Raw genomic sequence first — 25,161 nt, 5'->3', positions numbered from 1 at the left:
CGGATTGTGGCAGCTGATCGGAAATGGAAGTGTGAAAACAATATGAAAGCATGCCTTTCCCCTTCCATTTACCAGCATTTTTAAGAGTTGCTCGTATATTCTAAAAAAAAAGAGTTGCTCGTCATTGTCCTTCCGCGGACTTGATCAGCATATCCTTGGCATGTATGATGGGACTCTGAATATATATACTTATTTCTGTTGGCATATGACTCCAATGTACTGGTCTACTGAATATACAAGATGACATTTCTCTGAACGAGGCTTACCAAACCAAACCTTCCATTTGTTGATATATATGACAAATTAATGCAACAAGAGGATAATCAAATGGTACAGTACGGCAGTATTGTTGTTGTCAGTTGGCCAGTTGGCTTCATCTGCTGATCTGAAGATTTTTTTGGAACAAGCTGATCTGAAGATATATAGATAATGAAGGAAACAAAGTCATAGTTGGCTTGTAATAAGAAAGGACGGCAGCGGGAGGAAGGTGCTGGTTTACACTTGGGAGGGTTACTGGCACCCGTTTGGCCGCTCGATCGGAGCAAGCAGACTGTGGCGTCAAGTCGTCGTTAACCACCCCAATTGGTGCATGTGCATGCACCGAACAGATCAGCTGACTCAGCTCGGGCCCACTGCCACGTTGTCATTGTTGCCTGCTAGCTACAAGTTCCCCGCACCCTTAGCTAGGTTCCTCAGCTTCCTACGTCTCGCAGTCTTCCTCCTCTCGGTACTGCCGGGAGATCGAGCATGGCGCTCACTCGCCTCCTCGTTCTCCTCCTCGGCGCCGCCGCATTGCCTGTGCTCTTGTTCCGCACTGCAGGTAATCACATAGATGTGCAGCTGTCTGGAAATGGTGGAGATCCAGTTGCAGGTGCATGCAGGTATTCGCCGTTCTCGCAAATGATGGTCTGCTGCTTTCACAGAGGCGCGCGAGGTGGGCGTGAACTACGGCAGGGTGGCGAACGACCTGCCGGACCCGGCGGCGGTGGTGCAGCTGCTCAGGGACAACGGCATCACCATGGTGCGGATCTACGACACCGACGACGCGGTGCTGAGGTCGTTCGCCAACACCGGCATCAAGCTCATGGTGATGCTGCCCAACGAGAACCTGGCCGACGCCGCGCGGAGCCCGTCGTACGCGGCCGACTGGGCGCGGCGCCGCGTGGCTGCCTACCTCCCGGCCACGCGGATCCACGCCGTCTCCGTGGGCAACGAGGTGTTCGACTCGAGGCCGGACCTGACGCCGCTGCTCGTCCCCGCCATGACCAACGTGCACGCCGCGCTGGCGCAGCTGGGCCTCGCCGACGCCATCAAGGTGTCCACGCCGCTGTCCTTCGCCGCGGTGGCCGTGTCGTGGCCGCCGTCCGCGGGCAGGTTCCGGGACGACATCGCGCAGCCGGTGATGAGGCCCATGCTCGAGTTCCTGCAGCGGACCGGCTCCTACCTCACCATCAACCTCTACCCTTACTTCGCCTACGCCGCTCAGCCGGACAAGATCTCCCGCGACTACTTCCTCGGGAACCCCAACCCCGGCGTGCGCGACCCGGACACCGGCCTCATGTATTACAGCGTCCTGGACGCGCAGCGCGACGCCACGTTCTCTGCCATGGATAAGCTTGGGTTCACCAGTCTTCAAGCAATTCCAGGGGAGACCGGGTCAGCGTCTGCCGGCCGACCGAAACCTGGTCCTCGACACAACAAACCACTACACCAGCCTTCTTGGGAGCTGGCCGTCGGGGACGACGGGGATGGAGTTAGAGTAGACCCGCCGGCGGCCTCAAAGGCCAACGCGCAGGCGTACAACAACAACGTCATCAACCGCGTGCTGGCCGGCAGGACGGGCACCCCGCTCCGCCCCGACGCCGACATGGACGTGTACATCTTCGCCCTGTTCAACGAGAACCAGAAGGGTTCCGGGCCGGACGACATCGAGGCCAACTTCGGCCTCTTCTACCCCAACATGGAGAAGGTGTACGAGTTCGACTTCCGCGGCGGCGGCGTTCCGCCGGCGCCGGGGGCGGAGAGCTGGTGCGTGGCGAACGCGTCGGTCGGGGAGTCGTGGCTGCAGGCGGCACTGGAGTACGCGTGCGGCCACGGCGCCGACTGCAGCGCCATCCAGCCCGGCGCGACGTGCTTCGAGCCGGACACCGTGGTCGCGCACGCCTCGTACGCGTTCAACAGCTACTACCAGCGGAACGGCCGGAGCAACGGGACGTGCGACTTCAACGGCGCCGGTTACATCGTCTACCAAGAACCAGCTGGTGAGTTCTCGGCTTCCTCGCTCGCTGCTGCTTTCAGAGGTCTTGTTTGCCGATCATGCAAACTGCAAACGTGCAAACAATAATGCTGATGATCCAGTCATCTATCGTCTGATCAACCTGGTGGTGTGAAACTGAAGGCACCTGCGACCCGAACGCGAGCTGGTGCGTGGCGAACGCGGCGGTCGGGGACGCGCGGCTGCTGGATGGGTTGAACTATGCGTGTGCCAACGGCGCGGACTGCAGCACCATCCAGCCGGGCGCGCCGTGCTTCGAGCCCAACACCATGGTCGCGCACGCCTCACACGCGTTCAACAGCTACTACCAGCGCAACCGTCGGGCAAGCGGGACGTGCGACTTCGCCGGCGCCGCCTCCGTCGTCTACCGGGCACCAAGTGAGTTCACACTCTAGTTTCATTTATTCCCTCTTGCCGTTGCCACTGCATGTAATCTCACTGTGTCTTTACTACAGAGTACGGAAACTGCGTGCTCCCATCAAAGGCTTCGATTGAAGAAACGATAGCAAAGTCGGAAGGCGAAGCTGCCATTTGATCCTCTGCCAAGAAACGCAAAGTTGCGGGAGAAGCTGTTTTAGGGAGCTTCACAGTTCACACTATATATACTCAGTGTTACCGGGTAGAACGGAACAAGGCAATAAAGCCCGGGAGCTGCAAATATAATTCGATCGGATCTGCTGGCCAGACCATCTGATCATCAGATCTGTCAGTCAGCGTGGCAATTTTTTTAAATTTTTTTTGGGAGTTTTCTTTTTTTTTAAAAAAAAAAAAATCTTCCACGCGCGTTCCTCTTGTCAAAGTCTACCAATCTATATATTCCTATTATCTTATTAATTATTTTTTGGTCAACAAAAGAAATCTTTGTGTTAATTCAACAAGCTACAAATTATTATTACATTATAATTGAAGAAAATATTTAAAAAATTATACATATCGATAAATAACAACCACTACCATTACATAACAATTTAACCCAAAAAAACACCCTTAACCTATTTCTCTAAAACCTGCCCGTGCCATTGTTAAAATCACATGAAGCCGTTTTGTTCGTTTGGCTGATAAACCATGGTAGAAAATACTGTTGGCAGATTTATTATGAGAGAAAAACACTGTTGAATGGCTGACAGATTCGGTTGATTTATTAAAAGGTCTGTTTGTAACTGTGATGACCTTTCTTTTTATATAGCAGGTTTGTCTTCCTCTTATATATTTTTTTCTCGAATACATAGAAAGATTTGTGCATCTTTATAATTAAGGTAGAGATATTTAGTACAAATACCATGTTTTTGACAAGCGCATCTTAAAGAGTTCTACAGGATTCTTGATTTGCAGCCATGGGCTAAACCATCCTAGCATAGAGATAACAACCAGGATAAGGCAGTGAGTCAGCCTAGAAAGATAGCTTGCGCTTCCGCCTCTATTGGCGCAACTCATTCCCAACGTCGTTGTTGAAGAGTGCTGCCAGCACTTCCATGTTGGAAACGATGGGCTCGGTCTTGGTCTCGTAGAGCTTCTTGTAGGCCTTTTATCGCCGAGATGCTTGGTGTTGACAACCCGGTGTCCAAACCCAATCGTTGCATGATTAGGATATCACCTTACTTAGAAGCAGGCACCCGAGAGAGGCTTTGACCCGCTTAACGCTTGCTTCGACGACGTGACAGCAAGTCAGCAACGCCTCTGCAGGTGACTGCATGGGAGGCTATGATAAATCGATAGGGTGGTCTTGTTAGGGCAGTCCCAATGGTAGAAACTACACACGTTTTCCAAAACATTCATATCATGTATGAAAACTATCATGCACAATGGAGGTTTCCATCGCTAATAAATGTTTGCATTCTTTTTCTTTCTCCCTCTTAATTCCACGGTGATCAGAATACAAGCCATGACTGAAAACTCGGCAACTGCAGGACATGGTTAGGCGCTAGCGTGCGCGGTCACCACGTTCTCCACCAGCACGCATCGTGCATAGGCTAAGAACACGGTTGCTCAAGATTGCAACCCAATGTAATACATATTCATTGAGATCAATACAATATATGTTGGCTCCCATTCGTTTTCTACACCATGGAGGAGCAAGGACCATGGCGAGGAGCCTCGGAGAGCTGTGGGCTAGCGCGTCACCCCGGCGGGCGAGCAGCCATGATACTAGCGAGCGAGCGCGGCGGGTCAGTGCGGCTGGGGGCAAGCACGTCCTGCATGGCTGCTGCGGTGTGACGCGGCCAGTGACCTGTGCAGCGATGAGCGATCTACGTCGCGGCGAGCGCGGCCTGCGCAACCTGGCGACAGCGAGCGCGACTGATGGCGAGCGGCCTGCGCCGCGGCGAGTGCGACCGCCTGGCAGCGGCAAGCGGGACGAGCGCGGAGGACCATCAGCGGTGACCAAACCAATCCCGTCGCGACCGCGAGCAGGCTCCGATGAGGTCCAGCGGTGGCTCCGACGAGCTCCCATGGTGGTGCGCGCGAGCGGGTCGGCGTCGACCGTGGCCGGCGGGGGGGCGGGCGAGCGCGTTCGAGCGGCTGCTGTGGGCGAAGACGCGTCGTAGCTGGCGGTCAGCTGTTCGCGGCGATGCAGGCGCGTACGCAACTCGCGGCCTCCATCTATAGACGCCAGTGGTTTCTTCCCAATGAAAAAATTGCTGTTTCTTTTATCTCTCGGTTCAAGAGTCGACGCCGTTTCTTCATGAGAAAACGGTTTCTTCAATTTAGTCTCTCTTTCTTCATTAATCATGTTGCCACGTCAGCGTTTTACATATGTGACGTCTTATTTAATGAAGATAGAAACTGTTTATTAATTGCTATTGGGACTGCCCTTACGCGTCTCTTTGTTGATAAAGGTCTCAGGGCGGTTGGTGGAGACGCTGTTGTCCAAGGTTGGTGGATGCGTTATGCATCATGTCTAATCTAACTATAAAAATGATGATGTCTGCCCAATGGTTGAAACTTTATAAATTTTATTTATAAAAGCTGTGATACGTCCATATACAGACTGGATGCTTTTACTTTAGCTATTGTCAAAGGCGTGCATATTAGTACAGTTATTATAGTGCAGACGTATCAGGGTTTTATCGTTACAGCGTCACTCTCGATACCATCCAAGGCCCAGCCCAACCTGCCAGTAGGCACTGATGCGGAATTTACGGCCCAGAGCGCTGGCCCAAGAAAGGGAACCACTGTTCACCTTTTTTTTTTGAATGAACACTGTTCAGCCATTTGCGCGTCGCTATCACGACAGTTTGGTGTTGGTGCTGTCAACCCATGTGTAAATTCCGGACTCACAATGTGCAGAACGAGTTGCATGAGAATTCAGAAATGGTGTTCCGATTGTGAATTGTGATGGCTCCGTAACGCCTTGTTTAGTTCTGATTTTTTTAATACTACATTATTTTTGTTTTTATTTAACAAATATTGTCTAATTATAAATTAATTAGGTTTAAAAAATTTATCTCACGATTTACTTTTTGCTCTACGCATTTACCGCACGCTATCTCACAATTTACAGATAAACTATATAATTAGTTTTTATTTTTGTATTAAATTTTTTTTGATTTTTAAAGTGAACTAAACCAAGCTTTACTCAAAGACCAAACACATTCTTCCGATACATCCGAGAGAAGACTCGCAATGAGCAGTCTTGATCCTCAATGATAGCTTAATGAGCTGCATCCGAAATGATATTCCGATTGTGACGACTCAAGCGTCCTGCTCCTGCACTGCAGCGTGCTGGCAAAACTTTTCCTTGTGACCACTGATCGTGACCGCGGCGAAGCACACGGCCGAATTGTGACTCATGTGTCACCACTCCACTAACCACTACTAGAATCTCTACTTTGCTGACTGTTTTTTTTTTTGACATTCGGCAAAGAAGTTCTTTACCAAGTGTAAAAAAACACTCAGAAAATTTCAAATCAAAATTTGAAGCTCTAAACGAATTCGAATTAAAAAGTTTTTAGCTACAAAATTATATAACTTCTCAAGATCTACAGCATTTATTTTGATCATTTTTTTATTTGACAAAGCCAAAATAAATTTGTTTACAAGTTTTACATATCTCTCTTATAGTTTATTAAACTACAAGAGAGATATATAAGATTTATAAAAAATATTAGAATCACCATATCGGATGAACAAATGACAAAACAACTAAAACAAACTCTGTAGATCTTGAGAAGTTATTAAATTTTGTATTTGGTAATTATTTTTATTTGAGTTCATCTTGTCATGCAAAGCTGTGTCTTCAATTGAAAATTTTAAAATTCAAACTTTTTAAATGACTTAGGATGGAAAAACTCCCTAAATAAACTTTGTTGATCTCAAAAAGTTATGAAACTTTGTAGTTGGAAACTTTTTGTTTTGAAATCATCTTGTCATAAAAAAACTACGTTTGAATTTCTCAAATTTGAAATTCAAATTTTATAAACAACCTCGGATGAAGAAACTTCCTAAATAAAAATTGTAGATCCCAAAAAGTTATGAAACTTTGTAGTTGACAATTTTTTGATTTGAAATCATTTAGGACCTTAAATAATCAATTTTACACATAATTTGGTATAATATATGAGGAATCGAAATGTAATGTAGACACAAGTTATAGTGTGATGCAGTAGTTAAGAAGGGAGACGCTCTCGAGAGAGGTCACGGATTTGAATCCTATCTTCCGCAAAGGCACGAAAAATTCCATAATTGGGGCAGCAATTTTTCAGATTTATTTTGGAATTTTTTCATTTCTGCAAATCCTTTGCCGAATACTCGAAAAATAGCACCCGACAAAAACCCCTTTGCCGACTAAAAATTTGTCTTGTGGTCTTTATCGAATGTGACACTTAGCAAAAGCTTTGCCACATATATTTGAATCTTTGCCGAATATCACAGACACTCGGACAGTATCCTATAGTGAATATGAAAAAAGTCTTTGACTTTGTCATTTTGTAGTTTTTGTTTGACCTGCAAGAACTGCGCGCGGTGGCCCTTGGCATGGATTAAGAGCCAACTCCAGGATCCTCAAACAATATCTTAGTATAATCTGATGATACATATTCTATTCGTCGCAAAATTAATGCAAATTTCTTCAGTTGTAGTTCAGTTTGTTTGGTGCTTGTTTTCCCTTTTATAGGGGGGAGGAGTTGGAGTGGCGGACCAGCATAGGCTGTGTCCTGTAATATTTTATATAGTTTTTTTTCCTTTCTCGGTAAAGTTTTTCCTGTTCTTTCACGGAATAAATAAATGCAATTCTAATTTTTTCGAACTGATAATATTACTTTGATTACATATTTGCTTTCAACTTATAAGATATTTTAGATATATATATTAGCTTTTTACTATAAATTTGGACATAGTGTATATCTAAGTGCATAGCAAAAAACTACGTAATTAGAAAAAACAAAAGGTCTTATAATTTGAAATGGAGGGAGTACTTTAGAAATAGAGAAAGTAAAGAAAAAAACACTATTTTAACTAGGTGGACCATACCTATTAATACACTTATTTTGGAACAAATTTGAGATAGTAGAAATATGCTTATTTTGAGATGGGAGCATGCAAAGAGGCTCTTCTCAGCACAAAACACAGGAACCAAAGGCCTTCGCTGGCTCCCATTACATTGCGCATTGAGACTTGAGAGTTAGGTTATTAACTTACTATGAACAACACACAGTGAAAGATACACCAACATAAACATTACAATTGCTATTGTGTCACTTGACCTCCTTGTGCATATTATTACTAGGAAGTCTCCATGGACCGGAGCCATCATGCTTTATTTTCTTTGTTCATGTCATTTGTTTCTACGATTTCGGCGATAGGACTCGTTGGGGGCTGTGATCGTGGGGACAGGGATGTGGATAGTATGTCACCGCAAACAGGGTTAGGGACAGTGAGCGGGGTTTTATGAGACTATCCTTTTTTATTTACAGAGGATGGTTAAAGATGTCATACTCTCCTAAAACTCTAACTATTTTTAGAGATAGCTTATTTACAAAGACACTTAAAATATTAACGCATATGAAAATTAATTAACATAGAGGGCTACCTCTAAAAGTGGTGTCTATTTTCATAGACCGAACTCTTAGGAGGACCACCACTAGAAAATTGCCTAGCCCATTGACACTTCTCCACTCTTATTTTCACCCACGCCCCATACTCACACTCATCCAACTCCCTTTTAGTTCTCATGGGCTGCCTCTCTCACTCTTCTCTCATCCTTCAAACCTCTCTCCACTCATGGCAGATCTAGTTCCCTCCTCCCTCTTCCTCTTCTCCCAACTCATCACGGTAGATACATGCACGCTAGAACCTCGCTAGGGAAGCCGACGCGAGGGGGTGGGGCTATGGCTCCTTTGTGTACAAGAAATGGGCTAAGCATGGTGGTAGGTTTAGCAACTATGTACTTGTTGGCAGGGAGCTTGGTGTCTATGAGCTTGGCTGCTATGGGGCTCAGTGCCAGTAGACTTGGTTGTTGTGGGCTCGGTGATAAGGAGCCCATGAGCCTCTCGAGAGGGACACATGAATTGTGTGTGACAAAAAGAATTGGACTAAAGGGCTTGGCTAATGCCTTCTAAAAGATATAACCTATGGTTTTTTAAACCTAAAACATCTTAGGTTCACATGGCGATAGGAGTCCCATGAACCCTTCTTGAGAATCAATGGGTTTTTGTGTGTTAGGGAAAGTTTTACTCTCAGTGCTTAGATAAACATATTTTTTATGTCAACAAGTCGAATATTGTAATACTCCTGCCTCTGTGTAACAACAAATGCAATTGACTGATAAATATCGCTTTGCAAGCAGGTGAATTAAAATGGACACTTTTTAGATGAGGTCATGGCTAGAAGGCTTTTTGTAATTCTTCTGATTTTCTTTTTGACCCTTTCTGTTTCTTGTGGTTCTATTTGTACTCGACTCTTTTACATTAATAAAATTTTCAGTAGGGTTTCAATCCAACCTGTTCCTCAAAAAGAAAAAAAGATAAGGCCATTCCTTACGATTCCAATGCACCAGCTTAAAGGAACGAAAATATCCATACAAAAGGGATATCCGAAAGTATTGTTTGAAGATGTATTATCGGCTCTAGCGTACCTGGATCTAAAGGGTGCTAGCTAAGTGTATCGAACTAAGTTGGACCTGCTGTAAAATAATAACCTGCTGTAAAATAATAACTTGGACTTCAAGTGATTCCAGGTTCCAAAATGTGCTTTTGATGATCTAGTTCTAAATCACAAGGGCCCACGGTTCACTTTGTCCAACAAACCTCGTTTTAGATATCACATGGCTTAGCACTTGGACTGTTTTAGTGCTTAACCTAGCTTTTCTTTTGGACATGACATGATTGTAGCTAGTGGACAAGTACAACTCATCATCCGCACCGAACGTGCGGCGCTTATATATCTTTTTCTCTAAAGAACGGGTTTGCGTCATTATTGCTACCCAGCTTCCATCACCCATTCACCCTTATGGCCTTATCAGTAGCTGGTCGAACGCCAGATCAAGTGACCTGAAAAGGAGTTCCCACAGTCTTTGAAGCATACTCCCTTTGTTCCATTTTGATATAATTAATTTCATTTTTGAGAAGGTGTTTATTTTGGGACGGAGAAAATTTGAATGATTGTGAGTATGACTGAAGATATGATTTACTCTGGAAAAAATACTGTATTTTCTTTAGTTGTGAGGCGTCTCCTTTTCCGGAAAACGACTTGACGAGCGCACAGATCTTCATTGCATAGTGTTTTCGTTCATCTCGTATGGAAAGCGCGACGTGTATGGAATGTGCCAGCAGGGCAGTGATATCACTACCACACACAAACATTTTAGATTAGAGGTGACTACAAATGATTTGTTTAGACGACTGTTCCAGCCGTCTCTAGTTGCGTCTAGAAACCGATCTCTAGAGATAGGTCAAAACTCAACTGTAAAAATTATTTTTCTAAAATTTATAAAACGTGCCAAAAATTAGTAAATTACTTCCTTCATCCCAAAATATCTATCATTTTCGTTTCTCGAGAAACAACTTTGATTAAATATATATTAAAAAATATTAATACTTACGGTACATATATAATTATTATTATCGGAAAGATCTTTAAATCTAGTTTTTAACAAATTTATTTGGAAATACATGTTGCACGTATTTTGTATAAATCTAGTTAAACTTGCAACACGAAAACCTAAAATGATAGTTATTTTAGAACGGATGGAGTAACTTCCAAAGTTGTCTTTAGTCAAAATTATTTATGAAGTTCAGAGTGCTTACAAGAAGCTATTCATAGCGTGGATATAATTTAGATTTTATGTATATTTGTGTAATTAAAGTGTTGTAACATGTTCATATACCCAGCTATTATGTAATATAACTCTTCTTTCGTCGAAAAAAAATTCAAAATTGTCTTTAGTAAAAAAAAACTTAGTTTAGTTTAATTTATAAAAAAGCACCAAGACTTATAAAATCAAATAGTATAATTAGATGCATCATAAATGTACTCATATATAATATGTTCATTGGTATAATAAATACTTATATTTTCTATAAAATTGATTAAATATTAAAAATGACATAAGATAATTTTAGAAATTAATTTATTCAGGAACGGAATACGATTATAATGTTAGTATGAGAGTACGAGACTATGAGTAGATAAGGAAGACAATCGATTTTGGGAATTTTTTTTATTTTTAGCCCATTTTTAAAACAAATTTCAAATTTAGGCCGCTTCTTAAAAATTTTTCAAATCTAGGCCGTTTGGCCCCGCCACCATGCATGGTGAGGCAAAAACACTGCACCCCGCCATGCATGGTGGCGGAGTAGACCCTGCCACGTGGCGCTGTATGGCCGAGGTGGCTGACCTGGATCCCGCCATGATCGCTGGCGGGTTAGGGCTACCCGCCATGGATCATGGCGGGGTACGTACCAAGCAATGCAATGCACACGAGGCAAAGAGCTGGACTTGTTTAGTTCCAAAAATTTTTGGGAAAGTCGATACTGTAGTACTTTCGTTTGTATTTGAAAAATATTGTCCAATCATGGACTAACTAGGGTCAAAAGATTCGTCTCGTTAATTTCGACTAAACTGTATAATTAGTTTTTATTTTTATCTATATTTAATACTTCATACATACGTCTAAGATTTGATGTAACGGTGAATCTGAAAAATTTTGAAATTTTTTTGGAAATTAAACAAGGCTGACAAGACATGTTTGTCATGTGGTCTGCTCACGTACGAATTGAGCGGAGTCTAGGGTCACATCTGTAGTCTAGGGTCTTGTTTAAGTTGAGAAATTTTTTTGGTTTCGGTACTGTAACAATTTCGTTTTTATTTGACAAACATCGTCTAATCATAGAGTAACTAGACTCAAAAGATTCATCTCGCAATTTACTGGCAAACTGTGTAATTAGTTTTTGTTTTATCTATATTTAATATTCTATATATGTGCCGCAAGATTTAATGTGATAAAAAATTTTGAAAAGTTTTTGAGTTTTAGGGTCATCATGTCGCTTTGACAAAGGCTAGCTCTAGCAGCAGCCGTAGTCATCATGTCCATAAAGCTGCGCCCAGCATTGTTTAGTTCTAAAACTAGTTTTAAGATTTCCCGTCACATCGAATATAATGGTATATGCATAATATATTAAATATAGACGAAAATAAAAACTAATTATACAGTTTATCTATAAATCGCGAGATAAATTTTTTGATCCTAATTAGTTCATAATTAGACAATATTTATCAAATAAAAACGAAAATGTTACCGTAGCAAAATCCGAAAATTTTTCATAACTAAACAAGGCCTGAGTGGTCAGTTCGGCCACTTTTCCCGAGTCGGTCGTGCATGTTCACGTGACCAGACCACCAAGTCTTGTCAGCCTTGTCAGCCTTGTTTAGTTCCTAAAAATTTTTGCAAATTTTTTTAGATTTTTTGTCATATCGAATCTTTAGACATATGCATAAAGTATTAAATATAAATAAAAATAAAAACTAATTGTACAGTTTGATCGAAATTGACGAGACAAATTTTTTGATCCTAATTAGTCTATAATTAGATAATATTTGTGAAATATAAACGAAAATGCTACAGTACCTATTTTCTAAATTTTTTTTGAACTAAACAAGATGCGGGCGCGGGCGCGGGTAGAGTAGGACAGAGGGAGAGAAAGAGCGGGAGCGCGGCTTTTGGTGGTGCTGGACGTGCCCCGCCATGATCCACGGCGGTGTGGGCAAACCCGCCATCGGTCACGGCGGGGTATACGTCAGCGTACTCTGCCAGCCATGCGCCACGTTACCAGTGCACTCTGCCGCCATGCATGGCGGGGTCATGTATATTTGCCCCGCCATGTATGGTGGCGGAGCCAAACGGCATAGTTTTGAAATTTTTTTCCTAAGCGGCCTAAATTTGAAATTTGTTTTAAAAATGGACTAAAAATAAAAAAAATATTCGATTTTGGTTAGTTACTGTACACGGTATGATCCCAAAATTTATACATGATTTTTTTAATGCTTGTGTTTTTTTACATGCAGAGCACGTGCCTAGTTTTTCTGATAAACAGTAGTACTCCTAGATGGTTCCATTAGACTGGCGACGACCCGGTTATTTAAATTCCACGCACCTTCGGTTGCTCAGCATGTCTCGCGGTCTCGCCCTGTCGTCTCCTCGCCGCTACTGACTACTGAGGAGTGAGGAGCATGGCCCTGAGTAACCTCGTCGTCGTCCTCCTCGGTACCGCATCGGTTCTGCTCCCCTTCTCCCCTGCAGGTAACCGCTTTCGGCTCAGACTGCCGCTTATTTTCCAGGTCCAATCTAGTGCTAATTTTTGTTCGTCGTGCACAATGTAGATGCCGGCGTGGTGGGCGTGAGCTACGGCCGGCTGGGGAACCACCTGCCGGACACGGCTTCGACGGTAAAGCTTCTGCAGAAGAGCGGCATCACCTCGGTGAGGCTCTACGACGCCAACTCCAAGGTGCTCAAGGCCCTGGCCAACACCGGGATCACGGTGATGGTAATGCTACCCAACGACAACCTCGCCGCGGCGGCCGCGGACCCGTCGAGCGCGCGGCGGTGGGTGCGGAGAAACGTGGCGGCGTACTACCCCGCCACGCGGATCCACGGCGTGGCCGTGGGGAACGAGGTGTTCGAGGAGGCCAATAAGAACCTGACGGCGCAGCTCGTCCCGGCCATGGCCAACGTGCACGACGCGCTGGTGAAGCTGGGCCTGGACGAGGCCGTGAAGGTGTCGACGCCGATCGCGTTCACCGCGCTCCAGGCGTCGTGGCCGCCGTCGGCGGGCAGGTTCCGGGACGACGTCGCGGCGTCGGTGATGAAGCCCATGCTCGATTTCCTGGAGCGGACGGGGTCGTACCTCACCGTCAACGCCTACCCGTTCTTCGCGTACGTCGAGGAGCCAGACAAGATCTCCCTCGACTACGCCCTGGGGAACTCCAACGCCGCCGGCGTGCGCGACCCCGTGACGGGGCTCGTGTACCACAGCCTCCTGGACGCCCAGCTCGACGCCACGTACTTCGCGATGGAGAAGCTGGGGACGTCCAGTTCCAGTGCGCAGGAGCCAAATTTCATGGCGCGAAAGGGTCCGCGCGCGTATGTTTCGGAGAGCGGGTGGCCTTCCGCCGGCAGGCCCAAACCCGGCGGCAGGCCACGCCCACGCGGCGGCGGGAGCGGGAGGCGATGTTTGGAGGAGGAGGAGGCTGGGGACGAAGCGGCTTCGGTAGCAAACGCGCGAGCGTACAACAACTACCTCATCAACCGCGTGCTGTCCGGCGACACGGGCACCCCGTACCGCCCCGGCGCCGACATGGACGTGTACGTCTTCGCCCTCTTCAACGAGAACCAGAAGGGCGACGGAGCGGACGACATCGAGCAGCACTTCGGCCTGTTCTACCCGAACCAGACGAAGGTGTACGAGTTCGACTTCCGGGGCGGCGCGCTGCCGAGCTGGTGCGTGGCGAACGCGTCCGTCGGGGACGCGCGGCTGCAGGCGGCGCTGGAGTACGCGTGCGGCCACGGCGCCGACTGCGGCGCCATCCAGCCCGGCGGAGCGTGCTTCGAGCCGGACACCGTGGTCGCCCACGCCTCGTACGCGTTCAACAGCTACTACCAGCGGAACGGCCGGGGCAGCGGGACGTGCGACTTCGCCGGCGCCGCCTCCGTCGTCCACCACGCACCGAGTGAGTCTCCACGCTTCTTTCTTTGCTCGCATTATTGTTTTCTCGGCGTGACTGGATCGAGCTGTTCCTCACTACTGAAAGTCTGAAACATGTCCCACGTGGCCTGGAGGATCCAGACATCCTCACTGTTGTTTGCTTCTCTGTTTACCGCAGAGGTTGGTCACTGCGTCCTCCCGTCGAACGGTTGGGTTCAAGAAACAACAGCAACAGCGAAGTCTGAAGGCTACACTGCCATCTGATGGCCTGATGCTCAAGTAAAACTTTCAACAAAAGTTCAGTTTGACCTTGAATTGCACTAGTAGAAATGTAGAAAAGTGTAAAGCTAGGCATCTGCACAAGCACATCAGAATAACAGATGACCTTGCTTGCTTTGCTTCACCACACCAGGAGCTAGGTTTGGCTCCGGCTTTACCGCACACTATATATATATATATATATATATATATATATATATATATATATATTTGGAGAACACTCACGTTGCCTATACTGGCTGATGTACCTTTGACATGGTCATTGGTTTGATTCCATCCTATGAACCACGTACATAAACCCTATTCTTACTAGACACTTGTGACGTTTTTTTTTTTCTTTTTCACTAGCTTCGGTTTTTCGATGCACACTGCAGCAAACAATTAGAAAAAAAACTACTACGAAACATATGTCCTTCGGTTTGACTTCTAATCACACGTGTAAAATTTTAAATCTTTATGTATCGTCGGTCAAAGAAGTCAACAGGCTGGAGGTTGTAAAACTGCTTTCGTTGGGCCGGGAAATTGGAAGCAAGTAAGCAACTATCATATACTCCTACGTACGACTTGTAAAAAACGACTTCTTTTGTTAACATGAAGAGAGTATTTATATGGTTTTTATATTTTCAAATTTAATAACTTAAAAGTTATTTATGATTTATATTCTCAATGTTGATCTAAACACCTTGTAAAAAACAACATCTTTTGTTAACATGAAGAGAGTATTAATATTTATGGTGCTGTATATAATCAATATTATTATATTAATTATTAAATTTATTTTATAATAAATTTATTTAGAGATACTAATATTTTTTATAATATAAATCTTATCGACGCGCAAAACTATAACAAACTAGTTATCATAAGAGATACAAAACATATTTTAGAATTTTAAAGTTCTTCTCTTCAACAGAATAAAGAAATCTAATTCTTAATAAAAAATAATAGATTAGAGAAGGAGAGGTATTTCCTTTATTTGAGGGGCGGGACTGTAGAAGGCCAGAATTCGAGGGACCGAAAAAAAAAACTGCGGGAGATGCTGTACCACTTGTGCTGACGCCGCCGAGTAAAATATAATGCAAAAATGGCGCTTCCCACAGCCAGTCAGCCACCGTCGCCGCTCGCCGGGGCCAGGGCAGGGCGGTTGGTATACTTTGGTTGTTGCATTTCCTTGGCGAAGGAGAAGCAAGCCGCCCGTCCTTTTGCCGCTGGCGATGCTCGCCGGCAGCTGCGTCTTTGTCGCCCTCGCGCTGCTTCTGCCGTCGGTACCGCCGGCCGCGGCGACCCAGGAGTTTTACTGCGACGATTCCACCTATGCGGACAACAGCACGTTCCAGGCGAACCTGAACCTCCTCGGCGCGGCGCTCCCCGCCAACGCCTCCGCCTCGCCGGCAGGGTACGCCACAGGCGCCGTCGGTGCGGCGCCGGACCAGGTCAACGGGATGGTGCTCTGCCGCGGCGACACGAACGCTTCCTCCTGCTCCTCCTGCGTCGCGGCTGCGTTCCGGGACGCGCAGCAGCGCTGCCCCCTCACGAAGGGCGCCACCGTCTACAAGGACGATTGCACCCTTCGCTTCGCCGGCATCCGGTTCCTCGACTTCCTCAGAGAGGACCAGTGGCTCGTCTCAGAATTGGTGTAAGTATGGGTATGAACTCTAAGATTCCAATTTCGTACATCAGTAACCCGATAAGATTTTCTTCCAGCTAAGAGGCGCGCGTGCCCTTACAAATTTGTAAATTTGTGAACTTTTACAAGTCCCTCGATTGACCCGGGCCCTGGGAGCGTCAACGCCGCAGATGCCTGGTTCGACGCCGCCGTTACGGGGATCTTCACGGCCCTGGTCGACCGCGCGGCGGCGGCGAGCAACGCGACGAGGAAGTACTTCGCCACGGGGGAGATGGATTTCGACCCTAAGCTCTACGGGCTCGCGCAGTGCGCGCCGGATCTGACGCTGGCGCAGTGCCAGAGCTGCCTCGGAGACCTCGAGTCGAGGGTGACGACGCAGTTCCTGAGCGGACGGCCCCTCGGGAACAACGCTTTCCATGTGTGGTGCTCCCTGAGGTATAGTGTGTCGCCGTTCTACGCCGGCCGGGCGATGCTGCAGCTTCCGGCGCCGCCGGCACCTCCACCAACGGCCACGCCCACGCCCCATTCTTCAGGTCTGAACCACGTAGGAGTTGGGCACTCGATTCTTGTTTTCCTCCAAACTAAATTTCTTTCAGTCACCATGTTAACTCTCAAATATGTTCAAAATTCATCAAATGATATAGTCCACATCAGACTAAACTTTCGTCAAAATTTCAGCAGAAGGGAGTACTACTTTGAGTCTTTGACTTCTTCACTATTGTTAAGGTTCAATATCAAGTACTCCCTCCATCATGAAAAGAACACAATTTTAGCTCTACCATTGATTAACTTTTCTAAAATTCGACCAAGATAATAGAAAAAAGTATCAATATTTGTAATGCAAACAATGTATACTATGAAATTATATTTCATGATGAATCTAATGACATTTATTTGGTATCATAGATATTGATACTTTCAATTTGGTCAAACTCAATATAGTTTGACTCGGTACTACCATAGAATTGCATCCTTTCGTACTTTATATTCAGGTTTGGTGTATGCAGGGAGGAAAATGAATGCAGCAGGAATCTCTGCAGGCATAACCTGTGTTGTTGTGTTGATGTTAATTCTTTCGGTCTTTTTCTTTATTCGCTTCAGGCTAAGGATTAAAGTGAAGAAAAATGATCACTGTGAGTAGCAATATTGGTTTTTCATATGAGCCTGTATTTTCGGTTTCCTTACATAACTTCTTGTCATATGACACCAGCACTGAAGAAGATAGGGAGAGCTCAATGCACGATCTTTGATTTGCTGACGCTGGAAGAGGCGACTGAACATTTCTCAGAGAAAAATAAGCTTGGAGAAGGTGGTTTTGGTATTGTGTACAAGGTAGGTAATCGAGTGAGAACTTAGGGAAAAAATTCTAGTGCATCATGCTTTCTCTGAAAGTCGATCTGTTTCAGGGGATACTGTCAGACGGGCAAGAGATAGCAGTCAAGAAACTTTTAGGAAGAGCCGGGTCTGGGTTAGATCAGCTACAGAATGAGGTGCAGCTACTGGCAGAGCTTCAGCACAAGAATCTTGTTGGGTTACAGGGTTTCTGCTCGCATCATAATGATACACTGCTAGTTTATGAATACATCAAGAATGGGAGCCTTGACAGCATTCTATTTGGTACTTCCCTCTCCATTCACCTCTTCATATGCATATCCAGAATTCCATTGTCAGGGATCATGGTAAATAAAATGTTAAACTGCTCCTATGCTTTACATGAATCCTTGGGAATTTTTAGACTCTAAGTGAAACTACTGATAGATGAGTGTGATGAAAAACATAAATGCTCCCCCTACGGTAAAAAAAAGTACTCGACACATTTGACTTTGAATATCTTCGATGCATATCTTTGGCCACTAATTTACTCTAGAATATATTATTAAGATCCTTCAGTTAAAGAGATTTCACAAGCATTTTGAACACAAATATACATGATATCTCGATATACATACATAGCTTACATGTTTCAAACTGAATAATGTAATAGTTATTGGCGTTTGTACTTTTTAAGGTTTGGTCGTGTTTTTGTGACCAGAGGGAGCACAATTATGAAAAAAGGGAAATGGAATCACTTGATTGATATCTGATAAAGTAATTTACATAGTATTACTGAAAAAAGTGACAGTTTAGATTCTTTTCTGAACTTTGTCTGATAGTAAGGTGTTTCTATATCGTTTTGCTATTATTTACCTATCAGTAACACCTGATATAAGCTAGTAATTTGGGCACAACAGATGATAGCAAGGGAAATGCACTTGACTGGGAGCAACAGTACAACATCATCTTTGGAATTGCCAAGGGGATATTGTATCTCCATGAGGACTCAACCATGAGGATCATCCATCGGGACCTGAAGGCAAATAACATTCTTCTTGATGACAACATGGAACCGAAAATTGCAGATTTTGGGTTGGCAAGGCTTATAGGAGAAGGCCACACCCATACTCAGACAGCCAGAGTTGTTGGGACATTGTAAGCTAAGCTCGCAAACTTGGCTCACTGCGCTTGATGAATGCATGAGTGTTCAGGCCTAGCTAACTGAAGCGCCTCCCATCCTCTGCAGCGGCTATATGGCGCCAGAGTATGTATTGCATGGTCGTGTGTCGCCCAAGATCGACATCTTTAGCTTCGGCGTGTTGGTCCTTGAGATCGTGACCAGGAGAAGCAACTGCAACTCTGATGACCACAGCACTGTGAATCTCCTTAGTGATGTAAGTGAAGTGCCGGGTTAGCTTTGTTTTTGGTTTCTTTTTTACTGCATCTAAGCACTAAAATATTAATACCATCATGTCTGAATCTGGAAACCTTATCTAGTTTCTACCGACAAATTATAAACTGATGCTGGTCACCTAACAGGTCTGGGATCACTGGAAGAAAGGGACGATGTCGCAAATGCTTCATGGATCGCTGAATGAGTTTGCTCGAAGCCAAGCGCTGCGATGCATCCACATTGGCCTGCTGTGTGTCCAGCCGGAACCTGACGATAGGCCTGACATATCAGCCGTAGTGTTCATGCTAACCAGGGATAGCATAGAGCTCAAGCCGCCGGCGCAGCCTGCATTCTTCTTTGGTAGCGAATCACCTTCAGCTTCACGGTCAGATGGTCAAAGCAGCTATGTATATGCCCGGTCTGGTTTCATGCTGGAACAGGGCGTCTCTGTGAACGGGATTACACTCAGTGAACTGTATCCTAGATAGGATCAAAGTCTGGATACTGAGCTCATGGAATACAGCTGAAACTTAACCACTTTGGTTAACATGTTGAACTCTCTATGAGTTCCCAAATTGGCATGCAGAAATGGGTTTTCATAAAAATTTCACTAAGATATGATAATAAGGGGGTGTTTAGTTCCTTTTTTTCCCAAAAAAAAATTAGGTTTTGGTCCATCATTTTGTAAAATGGAACTACACTCCATGCAAAATTTTTAGCAAAAAGGTAGTTATTCTCATTTTGGATTTTGGCATCAAGTGGCAAAAAAACCCAAAAAAAGCTTCAAGAGGTTCTCATGCGGGCAATAAAATCTGCATTTTGGATGGAATTAAATATGGCTCTAAAAATTTTGGCATTTTGCATTCCACCATTTCAAAATAGTTTACAAGAAAGTGCCTGGGACCCAATCGAGTCTGAATCAAAATCCACAAAAGCATAGCAGTCCAAATCCAAATCCAAATTAGACTAACTTTAGAAAGAAAATAACTTACAAAATCAGGACAATAGGCGTTGATAGCCTCGGTGATCAATCGTTCATGGGAGCGTGCACCGCGGTCGGTTCAAGGGGCGAGCATGTTGGGCACGCGACGTTCATGGAGGCCTCTTGCGTGTTCCCAAACTGATGAATTATTGTTAACCATCACCCTTAATCTGTTCTATTCTAGAATATTGTTTTTTTACATACAAGTTTTACTAAAAAAATGAGGATATGTTAGTAGCCAAAATTGGATTGTTTTGGGAAAACCGGCTTGTCCAATAATTTGTAAAGTTGCAAGTTGGACTTCGTCATTACATTCTTCTTGTCGAGACAATCGAAATGCATATATAGAACATCCAGTTTGAACTTTACATGAGAGAATTATGGTTTTGGTCAGGCTGGTTTTGGTAGCCTAAAACGAGTTGGAGTTGTATATTGACAATGATTTTGCAAGAGTTTTGACTCCTAACGCGACAAGTCTACCCATTCTACAAATATAAAGGGTCATGGCTAATTGAGGGCCATCTATAATCATTAGAAAACACAATATATTTACTTTTTTATTATCTTTTTTAAAACCTTAGCTTTTCAAGCCCTTATTTGTTGTTTTGCAAGCATCCCGATGTTTAATGTGATGTTCTAGGTAGCCTACCAACCTTAGAATAATCCTGAGTGTGTCTTTCTGATGGTTTCCTTTTCAGGAGGCGCGTTAATAGAAACTGCTACTCGGTTTCTGATGGCTGATCGAGGGTAGCCATTACTGCTAGTACTCTGCTAGTCTGGTTTGTAATTCCGGCCAGCCAGTTTTTCATAGCTTTGCTGCAAGTTGATCCTTGAGCGATGGGTGATCTGCATCTGATCCGAGTGTGCTAGCTTTTTAAGTGCTCGGACGGACCTGATCACGAACAACGAGATCCTGTCCTTGCCAGTAGCGGCATACTGTGGGATTTCTGCACCCTGCATGAATGCATGGAGAACGGCCAACACCACCACCTCACCAATTGCGGCACGCCCAAGTGTGACACGGAAATGGATATGTAAAGCTCTTTGTCAAGTGGCAGGATACTGTAACATAGGGATATGCCAGAATATTTCCCCATCGTCACGGAGCATTTTTATAATAGTCTCAGGTCGGTTTTCGAACCCTATATAAGAGGATGTAAGATGTAACCACTCTTAAAGGGGGAGAGAGAACAATTACTATTCTCACCTACTGTCAAGCTTATTGTTCGCAGTCGCTAGGCCTCTCGCTACAGCGCGTGAGAACGCTCTTCGTGCATCTTGCTGCTGGGAGTTGCAGAATGCATTTCCCAACAGGGATCTGATATGGCGCTATGTAAAACCGATTCCACATCTATTACAAGGTTTCCACCAAAATCTAAAAAAATTTCAAGATTTTCCGTCACATCGAATCTTGCGGCACATGTATGAAGCACTAAATATAGACAAAAATAAAAACTAATTACACAGTTTGCTTGTAAATCGCGAGACAAATGTTCTGATCCTATTTAATCTATGATTGGAAAATATTTACCATAAACAAACGAAAGTGCTACAGTAGTAAAATCTAAAAAGTTTTCATATCTAAACAAGACCCAACTCGTGTGGATAAAAAGGAAGAAATCTTCACATGCAGACCAAGTGACAATAAAGATAATAGTTCCAAAATTGCTCCTTCATCGCACCTTCCTTGCCATGTTGCGTGCGCTCCACCTTAACGCCAAATACTCCACATGGAAAGTCCCTTCCAACAGTTTTTTTTTTAAAAAAAAACTTAAAACAATGAGTTTTCCAAGTGACTAAAAAAAGTTGAGAGTATACTTGTTGGTTTCCTCCAACTGTTTTCAAAATCTCGTTTCTAAAAGATAAAAGGTATTTTTCCACCGAGAATTCTGAACTTTTTTATACTTATATTTACAATCAGGAATCGTGTCCTATTTCCTATTCTTTTTCGTATTCTTTTGCCTTAGATTGGCGCGATGGATACATGCGCATATTATCTATGCAATAGGATTAATTTTTCCAAGTGCTAAAAGATTATGAGGTGGGGTTAGAGTTGTTGGAGATGTTTTTTTTTTCAATCCTGCCAAACATCATGGACTGAGATATTGTGTTTTGGGAACTTTTAGAGATGTTCTCAGGATTTGGATCTTTTTTTACTAGAAACACTCATTCCTTCTAGATTTTTTTCCAATTTTAATCTTCTTTTAATATCTCTTTTAAAAATAGCCCCACTTATTTTTTTTGTTTTTATTTTTAACCCTTTTGTTGCTCCAGCGCACCTAGCATGCAAAATCATGCTGCCATGCTACATGGGTTAGCATGGCAAAACCTTCTACGTAGAAATTCTTATCACGCCACTTTCATTAACATGACAATCTTGTTTTGTCGCGACAATTTCTAGTACACGATTAATATGTTGCTGAAACTTTATATTATTTTTTTTAGTATTTTGGCAACCTTAAACGTAGAAATTCAAAACTATAAAGTCGTAGATTTCATCAAGAGATATAACATTCATAAAAAAATATCTCTTCATTTGATATTATACAAGAAAAACTATGCTAAAACTTTGTATTATTTTTTCAAACATCTTAACAACCTCAAACAAAAAAACTCAAATCTAAAAAAATTTGTAGATCTTATTAAAAATAATTACCGCTAGTATCTACTATAACAACAGTGCGGTTCACATGAAAACCAGTCAAAAATCAATCCAGGCCAGCCGTGGAAGAAACTTTCAAGTGTAAATGCCTATCTTTGTCCATCAGTTATCAACATTGTCCCATTGACTCTACACAGGCGTCAACTTTGTTAGGGGTGTTTGGTTCCAACTCCTAAAATTTAGTCTCTATATATTACATTATTTATTTAGACACGAATTTACAGTATTAAATATAGATTAATTATAAAACTAATTACACACATTTATTTAGACTAATTTACGAATTTGAGAAATTTACTATATGTTTGGAAGGCAGGAATGCAAAATAAAGAAATAGAAAAAACATGGGAACAGAATAGAGAAAAAGGTAAAATAAAACTATAGGATTTCAAAACACAGTCATAGAAACTTTTGGGGTGTTTAAGAGTCTGGAAAACATATGAATGTAACATGTGACCAAGAAGCGAAGTTCCAGGCTTAGAACTTGATGAACAAAACATTGTAGGAAATTTTCCTTTGAGTTTCCTTAGATGTATTTTTTCCTGTATTTTGTGAAGCTAGGATAGCCTTTTTCTCTGTAAAAGAAATACAGATTTCCTTTATTTCAAACAGCAAGTTAAGAAAACTTTCCTAAAAAAATCTATTCCTTTAATTTTCCTTTGGAAACCTTCAATTCCAAATAAGGCCTTAATTGTGGTCAGCTCTAGTGGACTGAACGAGTGTTCCTTGAAGGCATCTGAAGGAGACTCTTGCCTAACTGTACCATATATATTTGGAATTAAGTATATACAACATGCATGAGGTACCGAAACATTATTGGACCTATTATCTTTATTTCATTTGGCATGCATCTGCAGATTTTCTGTCTCTTCGTGTGTTCAAAATGAAAAACATTATTATTGGGAAAGAAGTAGAAAGAAACAATTTAGGCTGTGGAGTCAAGTCAAAGTCGTAGGATTATTTGGCAAGAAGTACTCCATCAGATGCCGGTAATTGGGTCCGTACAAGACAAGGAATAGGTCATAGCCCGTGGGCCGTGGCCCCTTGTCAACCGTGGAAGAAAGCCCCTAGTTGGACTTGGACAGAAAATCTTGAACGATAATCAGGCTTGTTTAATTTGCGAAGAGAAAAAGTTTCGAGATATCGTAGCACATATATAACTATAGTAATTAGTATTTAATTATAAACTAATTAGATTTAAAATATTTATATCATAAAATACATATAATTTATACTTTAATTTATGTTTAATACTATATACATGTGTTCAAACATTAGATGTGATGAGACAAAAAGTTTTTAAGTGAAAAATATACTGGGCAAGTTTGGCAAATGACGGCAACATGACGCGCCTCCGTCATGCAACAAGAACATCTCGTTCAACTCACTAATTTAACGGATCGGAACGACTTCCATTTTATCCTCAATGAGTTGAATAAACATTTGTGGACATATGAAATCAAGTCGTGGTTTGGTGACTTGGTCCACCAGGAGTAATCGAGCGTGCTTTTGTCCACGATGAGCCCATGAGGATCCACCATGTGTCAAGTCGTGGGTTTGAACTAAAGCGCGCGCCATATGATAAAGATTCATTAATTCACACCAAATCATAGTAGAAAGTATTGTTGACTGATTTATTATAAAAGAAAAATACTATTGAATAGCTAATAAATTTGGCTGATAATGTTAAGCGAAAAAAAGTACAGTACTACAGTGTGAGAAGCAGCAATAGCCTTGTTGGGAAAGTGCATCCCGACACGCGCAGAAGTTTTAAAAAAAAAAAGTAATCAGGCCTTGTTTAGTTCTCGAAAAATAGTTTAAAAAATTCAAGATTTCTCGTCACATCAAATCTTACAGCATATGCATTAAGCATTAAATATAGACGAAAACAAAAATTAATTACACAGTTGGCTGTAATTTACGAGATGAATCTTTTAAATCTAATTAGTTTATGATTAGACAATATTTATCAAATACAAACGAAAATGCTACAGTAGTCGAAACAAAAAAAATTGCCAACTGAACAAGGCCTCAGGCGCTGAGCAGTTTAACCCGAGAGGGCGAAGGTATAGCACGTTCAGCTAGAAACCATGATTTGGAAACAATGCTCACTTATTCAATCTCCATGAAACATTTTCCTTCTCTCTCCTCCTCAATATATCAAAAACTTTATTTCTATTGATGTGTGTGTGCATGAAACTCTAAAAAATCTACATTAAGACTGACCTTAGAGAAGCATTGGGTCTAAGGCCTTGTTTACTTCCACCTAAAATCCAAAAATTTTCATGATTTTCCGTCACATCGAATCTTTAGACATACGCATTGAGTATTAAATATAGATGAAAATAAAAACTAATTGCATAGTTTGGTCGAAATTTACGAGATGAATCTTTTGAACCTAGTTAGTTCATGGTTGGACAATAATTACCACAAACAAATGAAAGTGCTATAGTGTCGCGAAATTTTTTCCTTCACCAACTAAACACGGTCTAAGT

General features: G+C 43.2%; 3 protein-coding genes across 4 annotated transcripts; all 3 read left to right on the top strand.

Annotated features, from left to right (window-relative positions):
- LOC8084082 (glucan endo-1,3-beta-glucosidase 13) lies at positions 673-12,143 on the top strand. Of its 2 annotated transcripts, XR_002449574.1 has the most exons (5): positions 673-820; positions 924-2,261; positions 2,399-2,653; positions 2,731-2,886; positions 12,130-12,143. XR_002449574.1 is itself a non-coding variant. In XM_002462923.2 (4 exons), the coding sequence occupies exons 1-4, from the start codon at positions 748-750 to the stop codon at positions 2,808-2,810; spliced, it is 1,746 nt and encodes a 581-aa protein (XP_002462968.1). In that variant the 5' UTR covers positions 673-747; the 3' UTR covers positions 2,811-3,133. The 2 variants fall into 2 exon arrangements, 1 of the variants encoding a protein (XP_002462968.1); XM_002462923.2 differs by lacking the exon at positions 12,130-12,143 and having other exon boundaries at positions 2,731-3,133.
- Positions 12,841-14,815, top strand: LOC8084081 (lichenase-2). The gene is made up of 3 exons (XM_002462922.2): positions 12,841-13,007; positions 13,088-14,434; positions 14,588-14,815. The coding sequence occupies exons 1-3, from the start codon at positions 12,938-12,940 to the stop codon at positions 14,671-14,673; spliced, it is 1,503 nt and encodes a 500-aa protein (XP_002462967.1). The 5' UTR covers positions 12,841-12,937; the 3' UTR covers positions 14,674-14,815.
- On the top strand, positions 15,605-19,627 carry LOC110432163 (putative receptor-like protein kinase At4g00960). The gene is made up of 8 exons (XM_021452107.1): positions 15,605-16,324; positions 16,445-16,848; positions 17,323-17,448; positions 17,526-17,647; positions 17,722-17,932; positions 18,547-18,784; positions 18,876-19,023; positions 19,169-19,627. Exons 1-8 carry the CDS (start codon positions 15,765-15,767, stop codon positions 19,508-19,510), a joined length of 2,151 nt encoding a protein of 716 aa, XP_021307782.1. The 5' UTR covers positions 15,605-15,764; the 3' UTR covers positions 19,511-19,627.

Source organism: Sorghum bicolor, chromosome 2 (genome assembly GCF_000003195.3).
Source record: "Sorghum bicolor cultivar BTx623 chromosome 2, Sorghum_bicolor_NCBIv3, whole genome shotgun sequence".
NCBI lineage: Eukaryota > Viridiplantae > Streptophyta > Magnoliopsida > Poales > Poaceae > Sorghum > Sorghum bicolor.
This window is presented reverse-complemented; position numbering and strand designations above follow the sequence as displayed.

Coding starts and splice junctions, on each gene's coding strand:
- LOC8084082 (XM_002462923.2), top strand. CDS start 748: ATGGCGCTCACTCGCCTCCTCGTTCTCCTCCTCGGCGCCGCCGCATTG. Junction 2,262..2,398: donor CGTCTACCAAGAACCAGCTG/GTGAGTTCTCGG, acceptor GTGAAACTGAAG/GCACCTGCGACCCGAACGCG. Junction 2,654..2,730: donor CGTCGTCTACCGGGCACCAA/GTGAGTTCACAC, acceptor TCTTTACTACAG/AGTACGGAAACTGCGTGCTC.
- LOC8084081 (XM_002462922.2), top strand. CDS start 12,938: ATGGCCCTGAGTAACCTCGTCGTCGTCCTCCTCGGTACCGCATCGGTT. Junction 13,008..13,087: donor GCTCCCCTTCTCCCCTGCAG/GTAACCGCTTTC, acceptor TGCACAATGTAG/ATGCCGGCGTGGTGGGCGTG. Junction 14,435..14,587: donor CGTCGTCCACCACGCACCGA/GTGAGTCTCCAC, acceptor TGTTTACCGCAG/AGGTTGGTCACTGCGTCCTC.
- LOC110432163 (XM_021452107.1), top strand. CDS start 15,765: ATGCAAAAATGGCGCTTCCCACAGCCAGTCAGCCACCGTCGCCGCTCG. Junction 17,648..17,721: donor GTTTTGGTATTGTGTACAAG/GTAGGTAATCGA, acceptor GATCTGTTTCAG/GGGATACTGTCAGACGGGCA. Junction 17,933..18,546: donor CCTTGACAGCATTCTATTTG/GTACTTCCCTCT, acceptor TGGGCACAACAG/ATGATAGCAAGGGAAATGCA.